This window comes from Diabrotica virgifera, chromosome 10 (genome assembly GCF_917563875.1).
Source record: "Diabrotica virgifera virgifera chromosome 10, PGI_DIABVI_V3a".
In the NCBI taxonomy this organism is placed as follows: domain Eukaryota; kingdom Metazoa; phylum Arthropoda; class Insecta; order Coleoptera; family Chrysomelidae; genus Diabrotica; species Diabrotica virgifera.
The window spans coordinates 127,126,216-127,145,562 of NC_065452.1; the positions used below are offsets into that span (position 1 = coordinate 127,126,216).

General features: G+C 32.8%; 1 protein-coding gene across 2 annotated transcripts in view; it reads left to right on the forward strand.

The window, feature by feature from the left end:
• The window catches only part of LOC126893164 (solute carrier organic anion transporter family member 74D), an 86,951-nt gene that overhangs the window by 31,836 nt on the left and 35,768 nt on the right, over positions 1-19,347 (forward strand). Inside the window, exons 3-4 of one of the 2 annotated variants that reach the window (XM_050663115.1) lie at positions 8,751-8,891; positions 17,091-17,219. In XM_050663115.1, coding sequence (XP_050519072.1) covers positions 8,751-8,891; positions 17,091-17,219 — 270 coding nt within the window. The remainder of the gene's footprint in view (positions 1-8,750; positions 8,892-17,090; positions 17,220-19,347) is intronic. The other variant, XM_050663116.1, reaches the window with a different exon arrangement.

Below are 19,347 nucleotides of genomic sequence, written 5' to 3' on the forward strand. Positions count from 1 at the left end.
CGGTTAAGAACTTAAAAAGACAAAATGAGCAAATCCCTCCGATTCGTAAAAGAGACCGAACATGGGCACGCACTGACGAGGAAAAAGCAAATACCTTCCGAGAAGATCTGGAGGAAGTCTTTTAACCTCTTCCATCGCAAAATACGCCTGAAATAGAAGTTAAAATCAAAGAAACTCTTGAAGCTCCATATCAAATGTCCCAAATTCCAAAACTCTTCAAAGTCAAAGAGGTACATGAGACAATCAGAAGAAACTTAAATCCAGATAAGGCTCCAGGGTTTGATCTGATCAAAGGCCGTCTTATTAAAGAACTCCCAAGAAAAGGGATTGTGCTAGTAACAACAATATTCAACGCGGTGCTACGATTAGGACACTTCCCTGCCCAATGGAAAGTTGCCGAGCTTATATTCCAAAACCTGGAAAACCAATAAATGAAGTAACATCATACAGACCAATCAGCCTGCTGCCAGTCCTTGGTAAACTCCTAGAAAAGCTACTCATAACCCGAGTGACTCCCATAATAGAAGAAAACCACCTGATTTCTGAACACCAATTCGGATTCAGAAAGGATCATAGCACAATTGAACAGATCCACAGAGTAGTGGACGAAATAAATGAAGCATTTGAGCAAAAAAGCTACTGCACGACTGCTTTCTTAGATGTGAGTCAAGCCTTTGATAAGGTTTGGCATGATGGACTACTATTTAAATAAAAAAAATCACTCCCCCACACACTGTACATTATTATGGAATCCTACCTAAAAGAAAGATATTTTACTGTAAGGTACGGACAGACAACATCAGAAATCACATTGATAATGGCAGGGGTACCACAGGGCAGTGTTCTTGGTCCACTTCTCTATCTTATTATGTACACAGCTGATCTTCAGTAAGCAACCAAACAATCACAACTTCCTTTGCAGATGATAAAGCGATAATGGTCAAACACAAAGACCCAGTCATAGCCGCAAAAATTCTCCAACAACATCTAGTGAAAATTCAGGACTGGACAAGAAACTGGAGAATCAAAGTCAATGAAGTAAAATCAGTGCAGGTTACATTTGCCAAATGCAGAGGTACAGTGCCACCTGTTACACTAAATGGACAAGATCTGCCTCAATCTGACAGCGTTAAGTATTTAGGGATGCAATTGGATAAAGGACTGACCTGGAGAAAGCACATTTTTAACAAACGAAAACAACTTGGCTTGAAACTCAGCAAATACTACTGGCTATTGGAAGACAGTCAAAGCTTAGTTTAAAAAACAAATTATTGGTGTATAAAGTAGCCTTAAAACCAATATGGACATATGGTGTACAACTATGGGGTACGGCTGCAAACTCAAACATAGAGATATTGGAACGCTTCCAGTCGAAGGTACTACGGACCATAACAAATGCACCTTGGTTTATACCTAACAGAGAAATCAGAGACGATCTTCAAGTAGCCACAGTAAAGGAGACAGTGAGTGAATACAGCAGCCGCTATTTGGTAAAATTAGAAAACCACCCTAATAATCTTGCACTAAACCTGCTGGATAATAGTGAGCAGACTCGGAGACTGAGGAGGCGCAAACCACTGGAGCTACCACATAGGTTCTAAGCAGCAGTAGCAGCAGGGTACTTACCCTTTCAGGGCACAGTCCAATAATTTAAGAAGCTAGTGGATTCTTTGTTATCACTGGATAACAAATCCAAATTTATACTTACACCCCTTTGAACAAACAACTAACATGCTTATAATTTTTTTATTTATTGATTGCATGTAGTGAATAACCTATAATAAAAAAAAATTAGTCGTATGTGCAACATTTGTCTTTCCATTGCTCTTTGCGTTTTTATGATTTTGCCCATGTTTGCTTTTGTAAACAATGTAAACGTTCTTGTGGGAACCACAAGTGAGAACAGGGATTACGCATTGATTGACCTTGGTCTTAGGACGTTGTGGATATCTTTTGTTTTTAAGGATGTAGCTTAGTTTGAAAAATGCCGCCCATGCCAGTCTAACTCGTCTTTGGATCTCTGCTGTTTGGTTTTCCTTGTTAAGTTTTATAATTTCACCCAGATATGCATAATCGTGAACTTGTTCTATTTCCTCTTGTCCGACCCTCATTGTGATGTCCCCATCTGCATTTGTTATGATTTTGGTCTTGCTGTAATTCATATTAAGGCCTATCTTTTTAGCTTCTATGTCCAGTTGTTTCATCATTTCAAACAATTCTTCTTTTTTATCGGTTATCAATACGATGTCATCAGCGTACCTTAGATGGTTCAAGCGTTACCCACAAATGGGTATACCTACCTTTTTCTTCCCATTCTAATCTTTTAAAAATATCTCGCAGAGCCTGATTGAAAAGTTTCGGTGATATTGTGTCACCCTATCTCACGCCTATATTTATTTGTATTGATTTTGTTCCTTCATATACTTCAATTGTTGTTTTGGCTTCCTTATATAATATTGGCTGTTAGGTCTGTATATCTGTGGTCAATTCTGCTGTTAATCAAAGAACTTTTCACTGCTCAATGTTCGACACTGTCGAAAGCCTTTTCGATATCTATGAACGCTATATATAGAGAAATGTCCTTGTTCTTTCGACAGGTATGCGTCGTATTTTGTCGTCAGTCTAGACTTAGAGGACATACATGCTCGCTTCTATTCCATTGGCAGTTCGTCCTTTTTCCGTATGTTTTTAGTAGTATGTGTATTTTGTCTGTCAGCTGCCAACTGTCAATTTTGATAAGATATAACCTCTTAACTATGGCGGGAATATTTTTTCCACACAATTCTTAAATAATCTTTTTATAAACGATTTCCAGGGTGTAAAAATATAATTTTCATTACAATCAATTGTGGCTTAATCCCATGTAAACATAATAGCATTTTTCTATATTTCCGTACACCCATCTCACATTATAGTCCGAGAGTGCCTAGACTTTAAAGATTATCTATTTGTATATTTGTAAATGTTGTATATTTGTATTTAAAGAATATCTATTTGTGAATATAAAACTTTTACATCTTATCACAATTGGTTTCTAGTTGTCACCGTAATTATGGGTTTATTCATTTGCTATCAATACGATGGTTAAAGTCTAACACGAGAACTAAGAGACTCATTAATATTCAATTCAGCGCGATGCTATTGGTCGAGATATGAAATTATATACGCGAAGGATCATTTCATACAACAGGTAGATCGCTTGTTTATGGAATTTCACACCTCGAAACAGTAGCACCTCGCTGAGCTAAATATTAATATCTCTTAGTTCTCTTGTTCGACTATACTTGATGGGAAGTCTAATGAATACTAGTCATGGAGATGAGCAAAACTACAGTTTATTCGCATGAGACATGAAGTGGATGTAAACATTAGTTGATAACGATGTCACCGGCAACATAAGAGATAAAGAGATGTCTATTTCCGTTCAGGTTTTGAATATTTTGGATAACAGTTACTTGTATAATCGCGTAAATTATTGAATTATTGTTTTTTCTTGTATATCAAGGGGTGCTTATTATGAGACTAACTTTTTCTTAAAAGATTTTGCCCCGGAACACCCATTTTCATTCCTTTAATGAAATGGTAATTTGTGGTTTTTGCGAAACGTAGCCCTTCCTGTACGTTTTTGCAAAATATTCCTCAAAAGAAATATGAAGAGGACTATATTTATTTCCTACAATTTGTTCCGCGATAGCATAATATGTCTATCACCCACCGTTTAGCGGGAATGGCGCCCCAAAGTTGACAAGTTTTTAAAGGAGATGTTTTTAAAAAATATATATTTTTCTTTAACTGTAATGGGAATCAAGAATTAACCCTGCGGCAATTAATCACAAATAAGTGGCTGATTTTTTGGTATAGGTTTCATTTCAGGGCAATTGCCCATTTTTTAAGTACAGGGTGTTACATTTTAAAAAACCCCTTTTTATACCATCTGAACCGCTTATGCTAGCGTAAAAAAACTTTCAGCGATTACCCATGTACATGTGTTATTTACAAAATATTTGTATAATGCACCCCATTTTTTCCCTATATTACCCCAAAAAAAAGGAGAGTTAATAAAAAAGTGGTTTTCTTGGAATCATTCACACACCATGCCTTTTATTAAAATGCTGCATAATATTATTTTTGTCACGTTGTTATTACCCATGCATGGACACCAAAAGCGATTTACTGGTGCAAACGCTGTAGCCAAAAAAAAAATAAAACTTTTCGAAATTTTTCGAAAAGCGAAATTTTTTTGCATTTTGACCCATATAGGCCTATAATCCATCATCAATAGGGTTTTTCATAAATATATATGGTTATTGCAACATCCCTGCGGAAACTACCCCTCTCCTGAAAATAAGTTTGGAGAGCATGTTTTTAAGATTTTCTCATTACCTATGCATTTTTTTAAACAAAACTTATACAGAATTAAAGTAAACTATTTTCTCTACAAATAAGGTCCTATGCATGTTTTCCGTATAAGCAACCGTTAAGGCACAGTGGCGCCGTAAACCTCAGAAATACTTTGGCGGGCACCACTTTCTGTTTTTTTCTTCACCTATTCATTTTATTGATAACTTAATTATGGCAAATAAAAGACTGTCTGCTACACATTATGAACTATGCATATTTTACTTTCTTTGTACACTAAAGTCACAGCGGTGGCCCAAAATCAATGTTTGCATATTCTCTTTATTAATTCTCCTTTCTTTTGGGGTGGTTCCGGGGAAAATATAGGGGTGCATTATACAAATTTGTAAACAACACTTGTACACGGGTAATCGCTGAAAGTTTTTTTACGCTAGCATAAGCGGTTCAGATAGTATAAAAAGTGGTTTTTTAAAATTTAACACCCTGTAATCAAAAAATGGGCAATTGCCCTTAAGTGAAACCTGTACCAAAAAATCAGCCACTTATTTGTGATTAATTGTGGCATGGTTTCTTCTTTATTTTCGTTACGGTTAGGGAAAAATTTTTTTTTTTTCTAAAATAGCTTTTTTAAAAACTTGTCAACTTTGGGGCTCCAACCCCGCTAAACGGTGGGTGATAGACATATGCTATCGCGGAATAAATTGTAGGAAATATAGTCCTCTTTATATTTCTATTAAGGATTTTTTTGCAAAAACGTACAGGAAGGGCTACGTTTCGCAAAATCCACAAAGTACCCCCTTTAAAGGGATGCAAATGAGTATTCCGGGGCGTAATCTTTTAAGAAAAATAAGGTTCATAATAAGCACTCCTTGATATACCAGAAAAAAATAAAACCGGACTTATGTCGAGTTTGCGAAGTTCAACCTCGGTTTCCTACACTAAAAATAAAATCTAATACCTAATCGATAAAAGAGACAAAGTGATAACGTGATGTGTTAATAATTAGTGCAGAGAAATAAGGTTTTTGTCGGGACACTTGCAGCCAGGTTGCAAATGGGTTTTTTGGGTACTATATACCTAATACATTATAAATACAAAAATGCCCGTCACAGTTCGGACGAGAATTTTAAATATTAACAAAAATAAGGGTCAAAAATGGCAGTTTTTTCGTTTAAATCGCTACAGGTAAAAATAGGGTTATTAAATATCTTATTAAGAGTATTTATCTTTTAGTAGATGAGCAAAGGTGTAAAATGGTAGTTTTTGAATTTTGGTCCGATCATTTGTTGTTTCGCTAATTGCAAAAAAAATATTAAAATTTCGAAAATAAAAAATTTGCTATCACTTTTGCGAAAATAAAATTAAGGCTTTGATATTGCACGAAAAGTTGAGTCAACCAGTACATATAATGCCCTAAAAATTTCAAGATTATTCGGCTATTAGTTTAAATTTTATTCAATTTGATTATAACGAAGAGCTTTTTTTTGCAATGTTATTGTTCAGAAAATAATAATGATACAGCAATTATGTGAAAAGCTCTTGAAAGAAGAATACTCATATTTTCAAAATGTTAAAAAAAATCAATAAAAAGTCATTTTTATCATTCCGAAAACATTTTACTAAAGTAGAGTCATTTTTGGCTTCTAAACAATTTGAATAGCTTTGTTAATATTGCCTGTGGAGTAAATCTAGTTTGGGATTTCAAAAGCTAGTATTTTTACATGAATTTTCAAAAAAAACTTTTTGCGTAGGTTAATTACGGTCAAAGTTAGCCATTTTTATTATTTAATCCACAGTTACTTCTGTGTACACAAAATTCTCCTGTAACAGTGCTAGTTACCATACTCCTCCGAAACGGCTTGACCGATTTTTATGAAATTTTACACATATTTCCTGTAGGACTGAGAATAGGTTTTAACCTATTTTTCATACCCATAAGTTGTAAGGGGGGTTGCCCCCCTCAGATTTTTTTTTTCATTTTTTGGACAATATTGTCTATCTTAATTTTGTATTATTTAGCATTAAAAAATACATACAACCCTTAATTTTCACTCTTCTATCCCCAACCACTATTTTTTAATCGCCGTCTATATATTTACATCTATAAGATTCTCCTGTCGCAGTGTTAGTTGCCATACTCCTCCGAGACTGCTTGACCGATTTTTATGAAATTATATATGTATATTCGGTAGGTCTTAGAATCAGTCGTAATCGATTTTTCATATCCCTGAGTGATAAGGGGGTTCCCCCTAACATTTTGTAATGTTAGGTGGGGATGTGTGTACATAACGTACTCTATAAGACTACGAGTACGAGATGTTTGGTAGGGGTATGTATACATAACGTACTCTAAAGGTAAACGAGTACATGCAAATTTAAAAAATTATGATCAAAATCCATCAACAACCTCCGGAGATATTAATCGCAGCATATTATGTTTGAACAATCAATTTAATTTTTTTGAGTGCACGTACTTTAATATTTCCCCTCTACCGACAACGAATCGATTTCGTTAGGACGTCATTTTTAAAGCTTTATTAACCACTCTGTTGAAGATCAAAGTTTACTCAAACTTGTACACATAAACTATATACCTTTATTTTCAAAATGGCGCTAGTTAGGTTGCTTAATTTTTATAAACAAAGTAGCTGTGAATTAAATAAAAAAAGTGGATAACTTTGAAGGTAATTAACCTAGGCAAAAAGTTTTTTTTTTGAAAATTCGTGTAAAGATATCAGCTTTTCAAATCTCAAAATAGTTTTAGTGTACAGTCAATATTAACAAAGTTATTCAAATTGTTTATAAGCCAAAAATGAGTTTTCTTTAGTAAAATGGTTTCGGTAAGATTATGTATATAAATGACTTTTTAATGATTTTTTTAAATACGTTAAAAAACAACTATCTTTCTTTCATGTGGTTTCCACAGAATTGCTATATCATTACAATTTTCTGAACAATAACATTGCAAAGAAAAAGCTCTTTGGGACAAACAAATTGAATAAAATTTAAACTAACTGACGAGGAAAAACCTTTGGCGGCAATGGCCGCCGAAGGATGTTTTATGTAGAATGAAAAATTTATTTGAAGTTATCTAAATAATCCCCAAAGAAAAGTTAATTTTTAGTTATAATTCGTGAAAGTGAAGTAGCTTAGTGTTGTCTGTTATAGTTATTGTAGTAAAATTATGGCAATTTATCTTTATTAAGGAAGAATTATTTTCGAGCAGGGTTGCTAATGTGTTTGTTCTTAGTTAAATGGAATAATGGATATTTGCAGAAAAGTTATATATATATTATTATTTGTAAGGATAAAAACGTAGGTTGTGCATTGCTTTGAGCAAGACTCGCATAACCTACATGAAATGTGCTGGCAGATGCACTTGTATGCAAGCCAAAAAAACGAAGAAGAAGAAGAAGAACTAACTGACGAATCGCTTCAACATTTTTTGTGCATTTTATGGACTATTTTACTTAACTTTTCGTGCAATTTGAAAGTCTTAAGGTCGTTTTCTTAAAAGTTATAGCAAATTTTTTATTTTCGAAATTTTAGTTTTATTTTGAAATTTCCGAAGCAACAAATGATCGGACCAGAAATCAAAAAATGCAATTTTATACCTTTGCTCATCTACTAAAAGAAGGATACTATAAATTAGATATTTATTAACCCTATTTTTACCTGTGGCGATTTAAATGAAAAAACTGCCATTTTTGACACATATTTGTTAATAACTAAAATTCTGTCGAAACTGTGACGGGCATTTTTGTATTTATAATGTATTAGGTATATAGTACGTAAAAAACCCATTTGCAACCTGGCTGCTCAAGTGTCCCGAACATGGTATATTTTTGCCTTATTTCCCTGGTGTAAATATACTTACTGTTATTATGGAACGAGTTTATTCGTTTTGAGTACTTTTAACAACTACTGTAATCTTTATTTACATGCACTGCATGTCTTATTTGAATTTAGTGTACATACAGTATTTTACTGATTTCCCTAGGCTATTATTAGTAGTATTTCCCAACTCTTCTTCTTTCACTTAAGTGGCGTAGAATCCTCCTAATTTTATTGTTTTCTGTCTTATGTGGTTGCAAAAAATTGTAAATTTTCCAAATTTGGGATAAAGCACATCCCTAACTACCAAAAATTGTGACTATAAGTCGTGAAAATTTCCAGATATAAAAAGCTAATGTACACTTGCAATTTTTTTAACTACTGCCTCTCTTGTATTCATTATGATGGTTTGCTCTGTATATAATTTGATAATAACTTTGGTGTAATTATGTATTTTGTATTTTAATCTATTTTTGTTCGCTTTTTTGAAACCATGTGGTATAGCAAATTATTTTTAAACTAAAAATCTTAATATACTATATATAAATATTTTTTAGCCATCACGATTGGAGTTAGAATACTGGGTCCAGCCCTGGGATTTATTGTTGGATCGATATGTACCAGCATTTATGCAGATCTATCCGTGGACCCAAAAATTGACTCTTCGGATCCCAGATGGGTAGGAGCGTGGTGGTTAGGTATTTTGATAACAAATCAGTGTCTCCTCTTAGTCAATTTAATTTTTCATTGACCTCTATAGAATGACAGATTTGCTTTTTATTTATAAATTTTATGATTTCATAAGAATAGTAACAAATTACAAAAAGCGAGCAACGTTTATTTATTTAACAAGTTTATAGAAAAAATCCAAAATTGCATACGAAATCTGCACTCTTCGAAAAGATATCGAATTTTTACCGTTGAGTTCATACGAATTTCTTTTCTTCTTTTTCCTTCTTGTATGTAGGCTTTAAAGCCTGTTTCTTCTTCAATATTAGCCTCCTAAATTGTTTAAGTTATCGCACCATCTTTTTCTTGGTCTGCAAATACTTCTTCGTACTATCCTATCCTCTGCCATTCTACTGCTAATGTGTTCGTTCCACTCCTGTTTCCGTTTTGTCACCCATCCATTTATGTCTTCTACATTGCATGTTCTTCTTATGCTTTCGCTTCTCTCCCTATCCAACAGACTTTTCCCTGATATTCGTCGGAGTATTTTCATCTCTGTTGTTTCTAGTAGTCGTCTCGTTTTAGATGTGTCAGGTCTTGTCTCCGCCGTGTATGTCAATATAGGTCTAATTGCTGCTTTATAGATTCTTGCTTTTGTGTCTTATCTTAGGTGTTTGTTCTTCTGGATTCTGTCATTAAGAGATCCCGCCGCCTTATTTGCTTTTAAGCTTTGTTGTCGTACTTCTTCTTCAACATCTCCCTAACTGGTTATATTTATTCACAGATATCTAAACCTTGCTTCCTGCTTTATTATTTTCCGATCAATTTCGATTTTACATCGTAGTGGGTATTTAGATGTTGTCATACATTTGGTTTATTCTGCTGATATTATCATATTATATTTCTTGGCTGTTGTGTTGAAGATGTGTGTTAATCTTTGGAGATCGTCTTCTGTCTCGGCGATTATTGCGGCGTCGTCTGCATAACATAATATTTGGATTTCTTTATTTCCCATTCTGTAACCATGACCTTTAAGGGTCCTTTACATGGGCCACTAAAATTGCATATTTTCGGCAATATTTAGTGGAAATATTGCTCATCGATATTTGTGAAAACAGAAATATTTACGTATGGCCTATCAACAATAATAAAAAATATTTACTGCAATACTTCCAGCCATGCTTGTTGCATTATATATCCGTTTTAGACGAAAAATACCCTTGAAGTATTGACGAGACGAATGTTTACACTATCAATACCTGTTTCTGGTATATCCCGAGATAACATAAATTGAATTGGTTCATATGCAAACCAATATACAATTTTGCCACCTTGACTTCCACTTTTCTTTTGAATTACCTTTTTGTGTTCATTTTTCGCATATGTCCTTAAACTTCTGAATTTTTTATAAGCTTTGTCCGGTGTTATATTGAATTCTTGTGCAATGGGCGTCCAATTATCTTTCTTTGCATTTCTGTCTTTGTATGATGTATTTTCTACATCCCACAACTCTGGACGTAAATGTACTGCATTAATAAAACTTATTGTGTTTTCATTTGACCACGTATTCATTTTTTCTTTGTATGTTTTGACAAAAAGAAATTAAATTTCTACAGAATAGCCGAGCAACATGCAAGATTTTCCACAGCAGTCGGAACTTATCGGCAACGCATCAGCCACTAACTGCAATAGTGTTCAAATACCAGCAATATTACGGCCACATGGCTCGGCCCTACGGCGATATTTCCATTAGATGCTGCAATATTGCCAGCAACATACCGAATATATATTGCCGGCAACATATAGCTTTAAAAACTAGCCCGTCTAAAGGCCCCTTTACGTAATGCTTCTATTATTTCGTCCATTATTATATTAAAGAGCAGTGGGCTTAATGAGTCACCTTGTCTGACGCCGCTTGATACTGGTAGTATACTGGTATTATACTGGTTTATAATAAACTGCGTTAGTTTTCCATTTATCTTTACCTGTATTCGATTATGAAAATAGATTTTTTCGATGGTTTGTATAATATTGATTGGTATGTTTCTTCTATACAGTAAATGTAAGACGTCTTCAACTTGGATGCGATCAAAAGCCTTTGTCAGGTCTATAAAACATAGATATGCTGGTTTATTGTACTCAATGGCCTTTTCTGTGATTTGTCTCAGTACAAATACGGCGTCTACGCAGGATCTTCCGGATCTGAATCCTTGTTGTTCATCTGATAAAGTTGTTAGTTTATTGGTTTTGTTGGTTAGGACTTTTGTGGTTATCTTAAGTGCGGTGTTCAGTAGATTTATACCTCTATAATTGTTGGGTCTTCTTTGTCTCCTTTCTTGAGCATTGGTGTCATTATGCTGTTTCTCCATGTATCTGGTATCTTGCAGGGCAATATTAGTTTTTGTATAAGTTTTGTCATCTCTAGAGTTATACTGTCTCCTCCGTATTTTAGAAGCTCGTTGGTTATTCCGTCTGGTCCTGGTGACTTTCTGTTGTTGAGTGAATTTATGGCTATCTCTACTTCCTGAAAACTGATTTCTATTTCGTGTCTTAACTCAGGTAGGTTATTGTTTTGATTATTATTTTCCTTTCCTTTAAACAGTTCCGTCAAGTATCTTTCCCATTCGTTTGCTTGTATGTTATTGTATTCCTTCAATTCTGCCATTTCTTTCCGTTGGTTTCTTTCGAATCTCCATATTTGTTTTTGTGTTCCGTAGAAGTCGTTTTCCATCCTTTTTGTAAACTGTTCCCAGTGTTCATTTTTTGTTCTTCTTACCAATTGCTTTGTTTCATTTCAGATTCTTCTATAGGTGTCTCTGGATTCTGGAGTGTTTGATGTTTTATACTTCATGTAGGCCTCTCGCTTCTCTTTACATTTCTCTTTTATTTCTTTTCTGAACCATGGTGTATTGTTGTTGTTTCGTTTGTTCAGTATGACTTTGCGTTTTCCTAGAGCTTCTGTTGCTGCCTCTTCAATGTTGTTTTTAATTTTCTCCCAACTCGCGTTTATATCTTCGATGTCGTCTATTTGTTTCAGCTGTATCTTCTGTGCTAGCCTCTTTTGGTACATTTCTCTTGTGGAATCGTTCCACAGTGATTCTACATTGAATTTTTCCTCGGTGATTTCCTGTAGAAAATGTTTTGGTGTTATTTTCATTCTTATTTTTGCTAGGACTAGTTTGTGTTCACTCCCTGCGTCTGCTGAGTTTAAAGTTCGAATGTCTAGAATCTGCTTTGGGTGGATTTTTCTATTAGTGACTATAAAGTCAATCATAGATTTGTGCCCCCTGGAGTTTTCAAACGTATATTTATACTGAAGCTTATGGTCGAAAAATGTATTATTGATTCTCAGTTCGTTAAAAGAACAGAGATTAGCCATGAGTTCTCCATTTGCGTTGACATGGTTTTCATACGAATTTTATTTAAAAAAAAATTTTCGCTCGCGTCACTGACATTTAAAATCGCCGGTCTCTTCAAGGGTTGTTTCTGAGAGAACGGTTCATTCTACACAAAAAGTGCTAATAAACATATTTGTTCAAAATAATCTCAGCTACATTTCTTGTTTGAAATATTTTTCTACAGCGTACAGATTCCCAGTAACTCGATGTTTTCCATTTCCACCACGATATAAAGACACAGAAGATAAGATAATGCGCATAGTGGGCGGAGTCAATGACGACAACAACAGAGTTATCTCGAATTCTTTATGTAACTTTTAAGTATCGCATTCTTTCGTGTCTTCAACGTCTACCGTGGTTTTCTTTAAATATTTTGAATTTGAAGGTTGTGATATTTATATATAACGTTGTGAATATTTTCGTTAAACATGCGTTGTGCAGTTTTTAGATGTGGATCTGACCAGAGCGGCCGCTAACAGTTTGGCCGCCCGCGTGCAATTCCAATTAAGCCGCCCCCCTCTTTAACTTTAACTATTTATATTTACCTTTCAGAAAGTCCCTTAGTTTTGATACATACATAAGAGTGTGAAAAAAGAAAAAGGATAGTTCACAAATAATAACCATTTTATAATGATAATTTGCAATACAATATTTTAAAACTATACATTAATATTCTTAAGAAACACTTACTACAAAACAAAAATGTAATTATTATATTCCTAACTGATACAAATTGTTTCAAAATTGTTTAAATGATTGCTTGTTTTAAAAATACATTACAAAAAAGTACATTTTTTTTAATTATTAAAATTTAAAGGATAAAAAGATACCGTATATTTTCAGGGTCAACTCCTAATTGCATGAAAATTTGGATATAGGTGCTACTCATCCTCCACTTATTGAATAAGTTGAACTTATGCCGTTGGTTACTTTCACTTGAGGAGTGAAAGTCACTCCTTCTCGGGGGTGAAAAAATACACGTTTAAAATAAGTCCGGAAACAGATAAACTGACTAACTTTAATCAACTTTTGTTCTATAGAGTTTTTTAACTTAGGTACTAGGTTAATTCAGTAGTACTGGAGTCATTTGCGACTAAAAATGTTTACTTTTCAGCAAAAAAAACACGTTTTCAGGCGATTCTTCGCAAATACTCAAAAAGTATTTTATCAAAAAAGTATTCTTAGAAAACATGTAGCATATAAAAAAACGAAAAAATGGTATATTCTTAGTCTATAGAACCAGTAAAAGCAAATTTGTAGCTCATGCAAAAGACGCTCTTATCCTTCAAATTTCAAATCAAATATTTCAACGCGATATTACCAAAAAATTAAGCTTTTTCGGGGGAGAACCCATTAAAGTGTTTACAAAAAGCTTTATTTTTATGTTTTATAAAAGTTATATACGGATAGGAAAGATAAAGGAACGAATTTTCGAACGTGGAAACAGACGACACTCCAGATTTACCAATTTCTGGACAATTGATCCAAAGGCTGGATTCTAAGAACGAAGCAGTTGTGGATGTTGAAGTTTTCAATGAGAGTCAGAATGAAAAAACCTTAGTGACCTCGAGTATGATGGTTTGGAGAATTTGGCTGGCTATATCTGCCATAAATAATTGAAGGACTGCGGTATTCAATCCGAAGATTTTTCAACGTGCACGTGGGTTGATCATTTGAGTCAGGGTGGTTTATATAAACCACCAGACACTTTTTTGTCATATATTGAGCAACGAGCAACTTGAGGCAATTTTTCGTTCCACAAATGGTGATTCCATATTAATAACTAAAAATTATTTAGAAAACCTTATATCCAAAAGTGTAACTGTAGACTGTTCTAATAAAGCGAAGAAGTTATTTTTTAGGTCTCGGATGTCCTTCCGAATTAAAGAATTAAACAAGTCTCTTAACAACCTGACATTGCGTAAAAGAAAAATTATAAAAACTGGTACATAGTTGCTGTATGTACGTCTATTTCACAATCACAAAATTTTAATAAAGTGCATGGCATGAAAAATCTGATGAAATATATTATTTAAAAAGTAAACATTTTGTTATTTTAACAATCCATTAAATTTATGGTTTCAATTTTTGGGGTTTCTCTTCCCCTTGATAAAGATTATATTTTCTAATGTGTAGGCCAATAATCAATTTTTGCCAACTAACTAAATATATTAATTTTATTAGATATCGATTATATAAATCTTTTTATTTTCCGGATCCCAATACAGGGTGAGTCATGAGGAACTGTACATACTCCTACCTCGTATAGAGGCCCCTATGGGGAATAACAAATGACCATTAAAAAGTGTCTGCTCCCATTGTTTAATAATATACAGGGCGAGTTTCGCATTTTGACAGAAATTTTTATTCGTCATAATTTTTTAACGGTCAGATCGATGTGTCTCTTATTTTGGTCAATCGTTACACTATTGCCACCTAATCAACTGATTTATTCAAACTAGAAAAAAATCAGGTCCGGCTTTAAAAAAATTAGTTCGTTTTGGTCTTAGAAAAAATTTCACCCTGTATAAGCTTTTTGAAAACTCTAATATGAATTTTACAAATTGGACAAATAGGCAATTAAAATAACATATTTATTTTTTTCCGCACACGATTGCTTAATTTTTTATAAAAAAATCAAATTTGATTATGAATTAAAAGTTTGGTAAAGTGAACCATAGATTTAACAAAATTAACTTTTATTATCAAAATTAATTTTGTTTGAACAAATATTTAATTTATGTTACCACTAATCAACTGATTTATTCAAACAAGAAAAAAATCAGGTCCGGCTTTAAAAAAATAAGTTCGTTTTGGTCTTAGAAAAAATTTCACCCTGTATAAGCTTTTTGAAAACTCTAATATGATTTTTACAAATTAGACAAATAGGCAATTAAAATGGCATATTTATTTTTTCCCTACACGATTACTTAATTTTAAAAAAAATCAAATTTGACTATGAATAATTAAAAGTTTGGTAAAGTGAACCATAGATTAAAATAAAAATACCTTTTATTACAAAAATGAATTTTTTTAGAACAAATATTTAATTTATGTTATCACCCAATCAACTGATTTATTCAAACTAGAAAAAAATCAGGCCCGGATTTAAAAAATTAGTTTGTTTGGGTCTTAGGAAAAATTTCACCTTGTTTACGTTTTTTGAAAACGCTAATATGAATTTTACAAATAAGACAAATAGGCAATTAAAATGGCATATTTATTTTTTCCCCACACGATTACTTATTTTTTTATTAAAAAATCAAATTTGACTATGCATAAAAAGTTTGGCAAAGTGTTTGCATAGATTTAAAAAATAATAACTTTTTTTACAAAAATTAATTTACAAAAACAACGTTTTTCTTAAAATTAAAAGTTTTACCATTTTTTTTTTTTTCTATAACACGTCTACATCTAAAACTTCCCATAACACTTCTTTTGGACTCTATAGTTTAACATAGACGTGATCAAATTGATAAATTTTAAATTTTTCCACCTAATTTTTGCGATTTACAAGTTTGCAACTTTTACAAGAAGAAGACTGAAAGTCTACAACAATTTTCATAGTCTTCACAATGGTAAGAGGTATGTGTTGTAAAAATTTCAGAAAAAAAATATTAAAATGGAACAGAGTTGTAGCGAGTTATTTTTTTTTTTCATTTTTAGGTTAAAATTCCGATTTTGACAAATTTGATTTTTTAATAAAAAATTAAGTAACCGTGTGGGAAAAAAAATAAATATGCCATTTTAATTGCCTATTTGTCTTATTTGTAAAATTCATATTAGAGTTTTCAAAAAGCGTATACAGGGTGAAATTTTTTCTAAGACCAAAACGAACAATTAATTTTTTAAATCCGGACCTGATTTTTCTCTAGTTTGAATAAATCCGTTGATTGGATGGTAACATAAATTACTTATTTGTGAAACAAAAATTAATTTTTGTAATAAAAGTTATTTTTTTTAAATACATGGTTCACTTTACCAAATTTTTAATTCATAGTGAAATTTGATTTTTTTATAAAAAATTAAGTAATCGTGTGCGGAAAAAAATAAATATGCCATTTTAATTGCCTATTTGTCTAATTTGTAAAATTCATATTAGAGTTTTCAAAAAGCGTATACAGGGTGAAATTTTTTCTAAGACCCAAACAAACTAATTTTTTTAAAGCCGGACCTGATTTTTTTCTAGTTTGAATAAATTAGTTGATTAGGTGGTAATAGTGTAACGATTGGCCAAAATAAGAGACACATCGATCTGACCGTTCAAAAATTATGACAAATACAAGTTTCTGTCAAAATGCGAAACTCGCCCTGTATATTATTAAACAATGGGAGCAGACACTTTTTAATGGTCATTTCTTATTCCCCATAGGAGCCTCTATACGAGGTAGGAGTATGTACAGTTCCTCATGACTCACCCTGTATAATCGAGACTGGGAACTTTACAAATAACTGAAAATCTATTTAAATGAAAGGAAATAGTTTAATAATTTTCCTCTATTAAAAATCACTTAGTTTCTTCTAATCATAATTCATTCATTTTTACTATTCTCAAATTTCATTCGCGTTCGTATTACGAACGCATAGACGGGATTATGCTTTACTCTGTTGCTGACGTCATGCGCCAATCGGACGAGTTTCCGTAACTAGAATATCAGGGCCTGCATTTCCACCACTCCTATGAGAGTGGTGTTACGGGGAATACCGGGGGTAGGAGTGGCAACCTTTTTTGCATCTTTTTGGGGTCACAAAATTGACATTCTCGGCTAAATTTAGCTTGTTAGTATGATTTTTAGAGGTCAAATTGGTAACAGTGGTAACATTTTTTAGGGTTGGTTTTGATTTCATCACTACTTATGTTGGCATCATTTGCTATGTTTGCCTTTCCCAAACGACTCTCAGGTTCAAAACAGACTGATAGATTACGTTTTAGTGACAAAAAGCATCCTAGTATTAAAGGTAAGCATTGTTGCACACTATATCTAATATGAAAGATCAACACTGGCGAAGCGTCCATGTAACCACTCTTACCATTTGTAACAGTTAAAAATCTTGCAAATAAATATTTTATGACTTATGTGAAATAATTCCATTTACCTATATTTTTACCTTTACCAATAGAAATATATTATTATTGATGGATTCGACCGTTACTTGATGGAAGTTCATTTTATCTAACAATAAAACACTGAAAACGTTTGTTTTCTATACTTCCACAAAATTTATTATAACTAAGTGACTAGGTACAGCTGTTTCGGCAGAGTGCCTTTCTCAAGTGATATAGTTTACAATGTGTTTGCCTTTTTAAGTCTTCAACTGAAGAGGTTGAGGAGTGGGGAGCTGTTTGTCTCGAGTTGATCATTCAGAATTATATCTGTATTTTTCAGTTTATTAATTTCCATAGATTCTAAAAAAGATAGCTTAAGGCCTTTATTTTGAATATGCAGAATTTGAAACTCTTCATTGAAAGAATGATTATGATCTAGAAGGTGAAGTGCGTATGTAGAAGTGTCTGTTTTTCTATTGTTGAATGCCCTTTTGTGTTCTGCTATCCGTTTGTCAAAAGTTCTGCCAGTTTGACCGATGTACGTTTTCGGACAGTCACCACAAGTTAGTTTGTACACACCACTCTGTAGTTGCTTTCTCTTTCGGCTTTTATTGTTCTTAATATATTTGCTTAAGTTGTTGTTAGTTCTGAAAGCTGGTGTTATTCCTTTCTTTTTTGTGTATCTGGCTATTTTTGTTGTTATCTTGCCAGTATATGTGAGAGAGCAGAAGGTACTGGGTTCTTTCTGTGGTGGTGGATACACTAATTTCAGGGCTTTCTTATGGAGTTTTTGGTTTAAAATTTTGTTAACTGTTTGTTCGTTATAGCCGTTGTTTACTGCTATTTGTTTAATGATGTTTAGTTCTATCTCGAAGTTATTTTTTGTCATGGGAATTTCTGTCAGTCTATGTATCATGCTATGGTAGGCTGCTAATTTGTGTTGTGTAGGATGGGATGATGAATTGTGTATAGTTGTGTCAGTATGGGTAGGTTTATGATATACGGAGAACTCATGTTTGTTATGTAGTCTGGAAATCGTTACATCTAGAAAGTTTATGGAGTTATTCTGTTCTGTTTCTATTGTAAACTCAATATTATTATGAAGTGAATTAATATATGATAGAAATTGGTCAAGTTGTCTGTTAGTTCCTGTAAAGCATACTAGTATATCATCCACGTATCTCCACCAATATAAGAACTGTTTAAATACGGGATGTTTAGAAATTGTTGTTTCAAGTTGGTTCATAAATATATCTGATAGCAATGGGCTTAGAGGATTACCCATAATAAGTCCTGCACTGTTTTTTGTATATATTTGATTATTGAATTCAAAATAGTCTTGATTTATGCAAATTTCAAGAAAGTGTAAAATTTCAGATGCAATGATCGGATTTGTACTATTATGGTCTAAAAGATTCTTAACTAAAACAAAAGTTTCTGTAGGAGGAACACTAGGAAAAATATTTTTTACGTCAAATGAAATTAGTCTGGAGTTGTTGGGCAATTGAAAATGTTGTATTTTATTAACTAGTTCTAGTGTATTTTTTACGGTGAATTTAGGTGAAAATTTAGTGTATTCTGTAATAATGTCTGACAGTTTTTTTGAAAGTTTATATGACGGAGCTGTATAAAAAGAAACTACAGGTCTTATTGGGTGATCAGGTTTATACAGCTCCGTCATATAAACTTTCAAAAAAACTGTCAGATATTATTACAGAATACACTAAATTTTCACCTAAATTCACCGTAAAAAATACACTGGAACTAGTTAATAAAATACAACATTTTCAATTGCCCAACAACTCCAGACTAATTTCATTTGACGTAAAAAATCTTTTTCCTAGTGTTCCTCCTAAAGAAACTTTTGTTTTAGTTAAGAATCTTTTAGACCATAATAGTACAAATCCGATCATTGCATCTGAAATTTTACACCTTGAAATTTGCATAAATCAAGACTATTTTGAATTCAATAATCAAATATATACAAACAACAGTGCAGGACTTATTATGGGTAATCCTCTAAGCCCATTGCTATCAGAT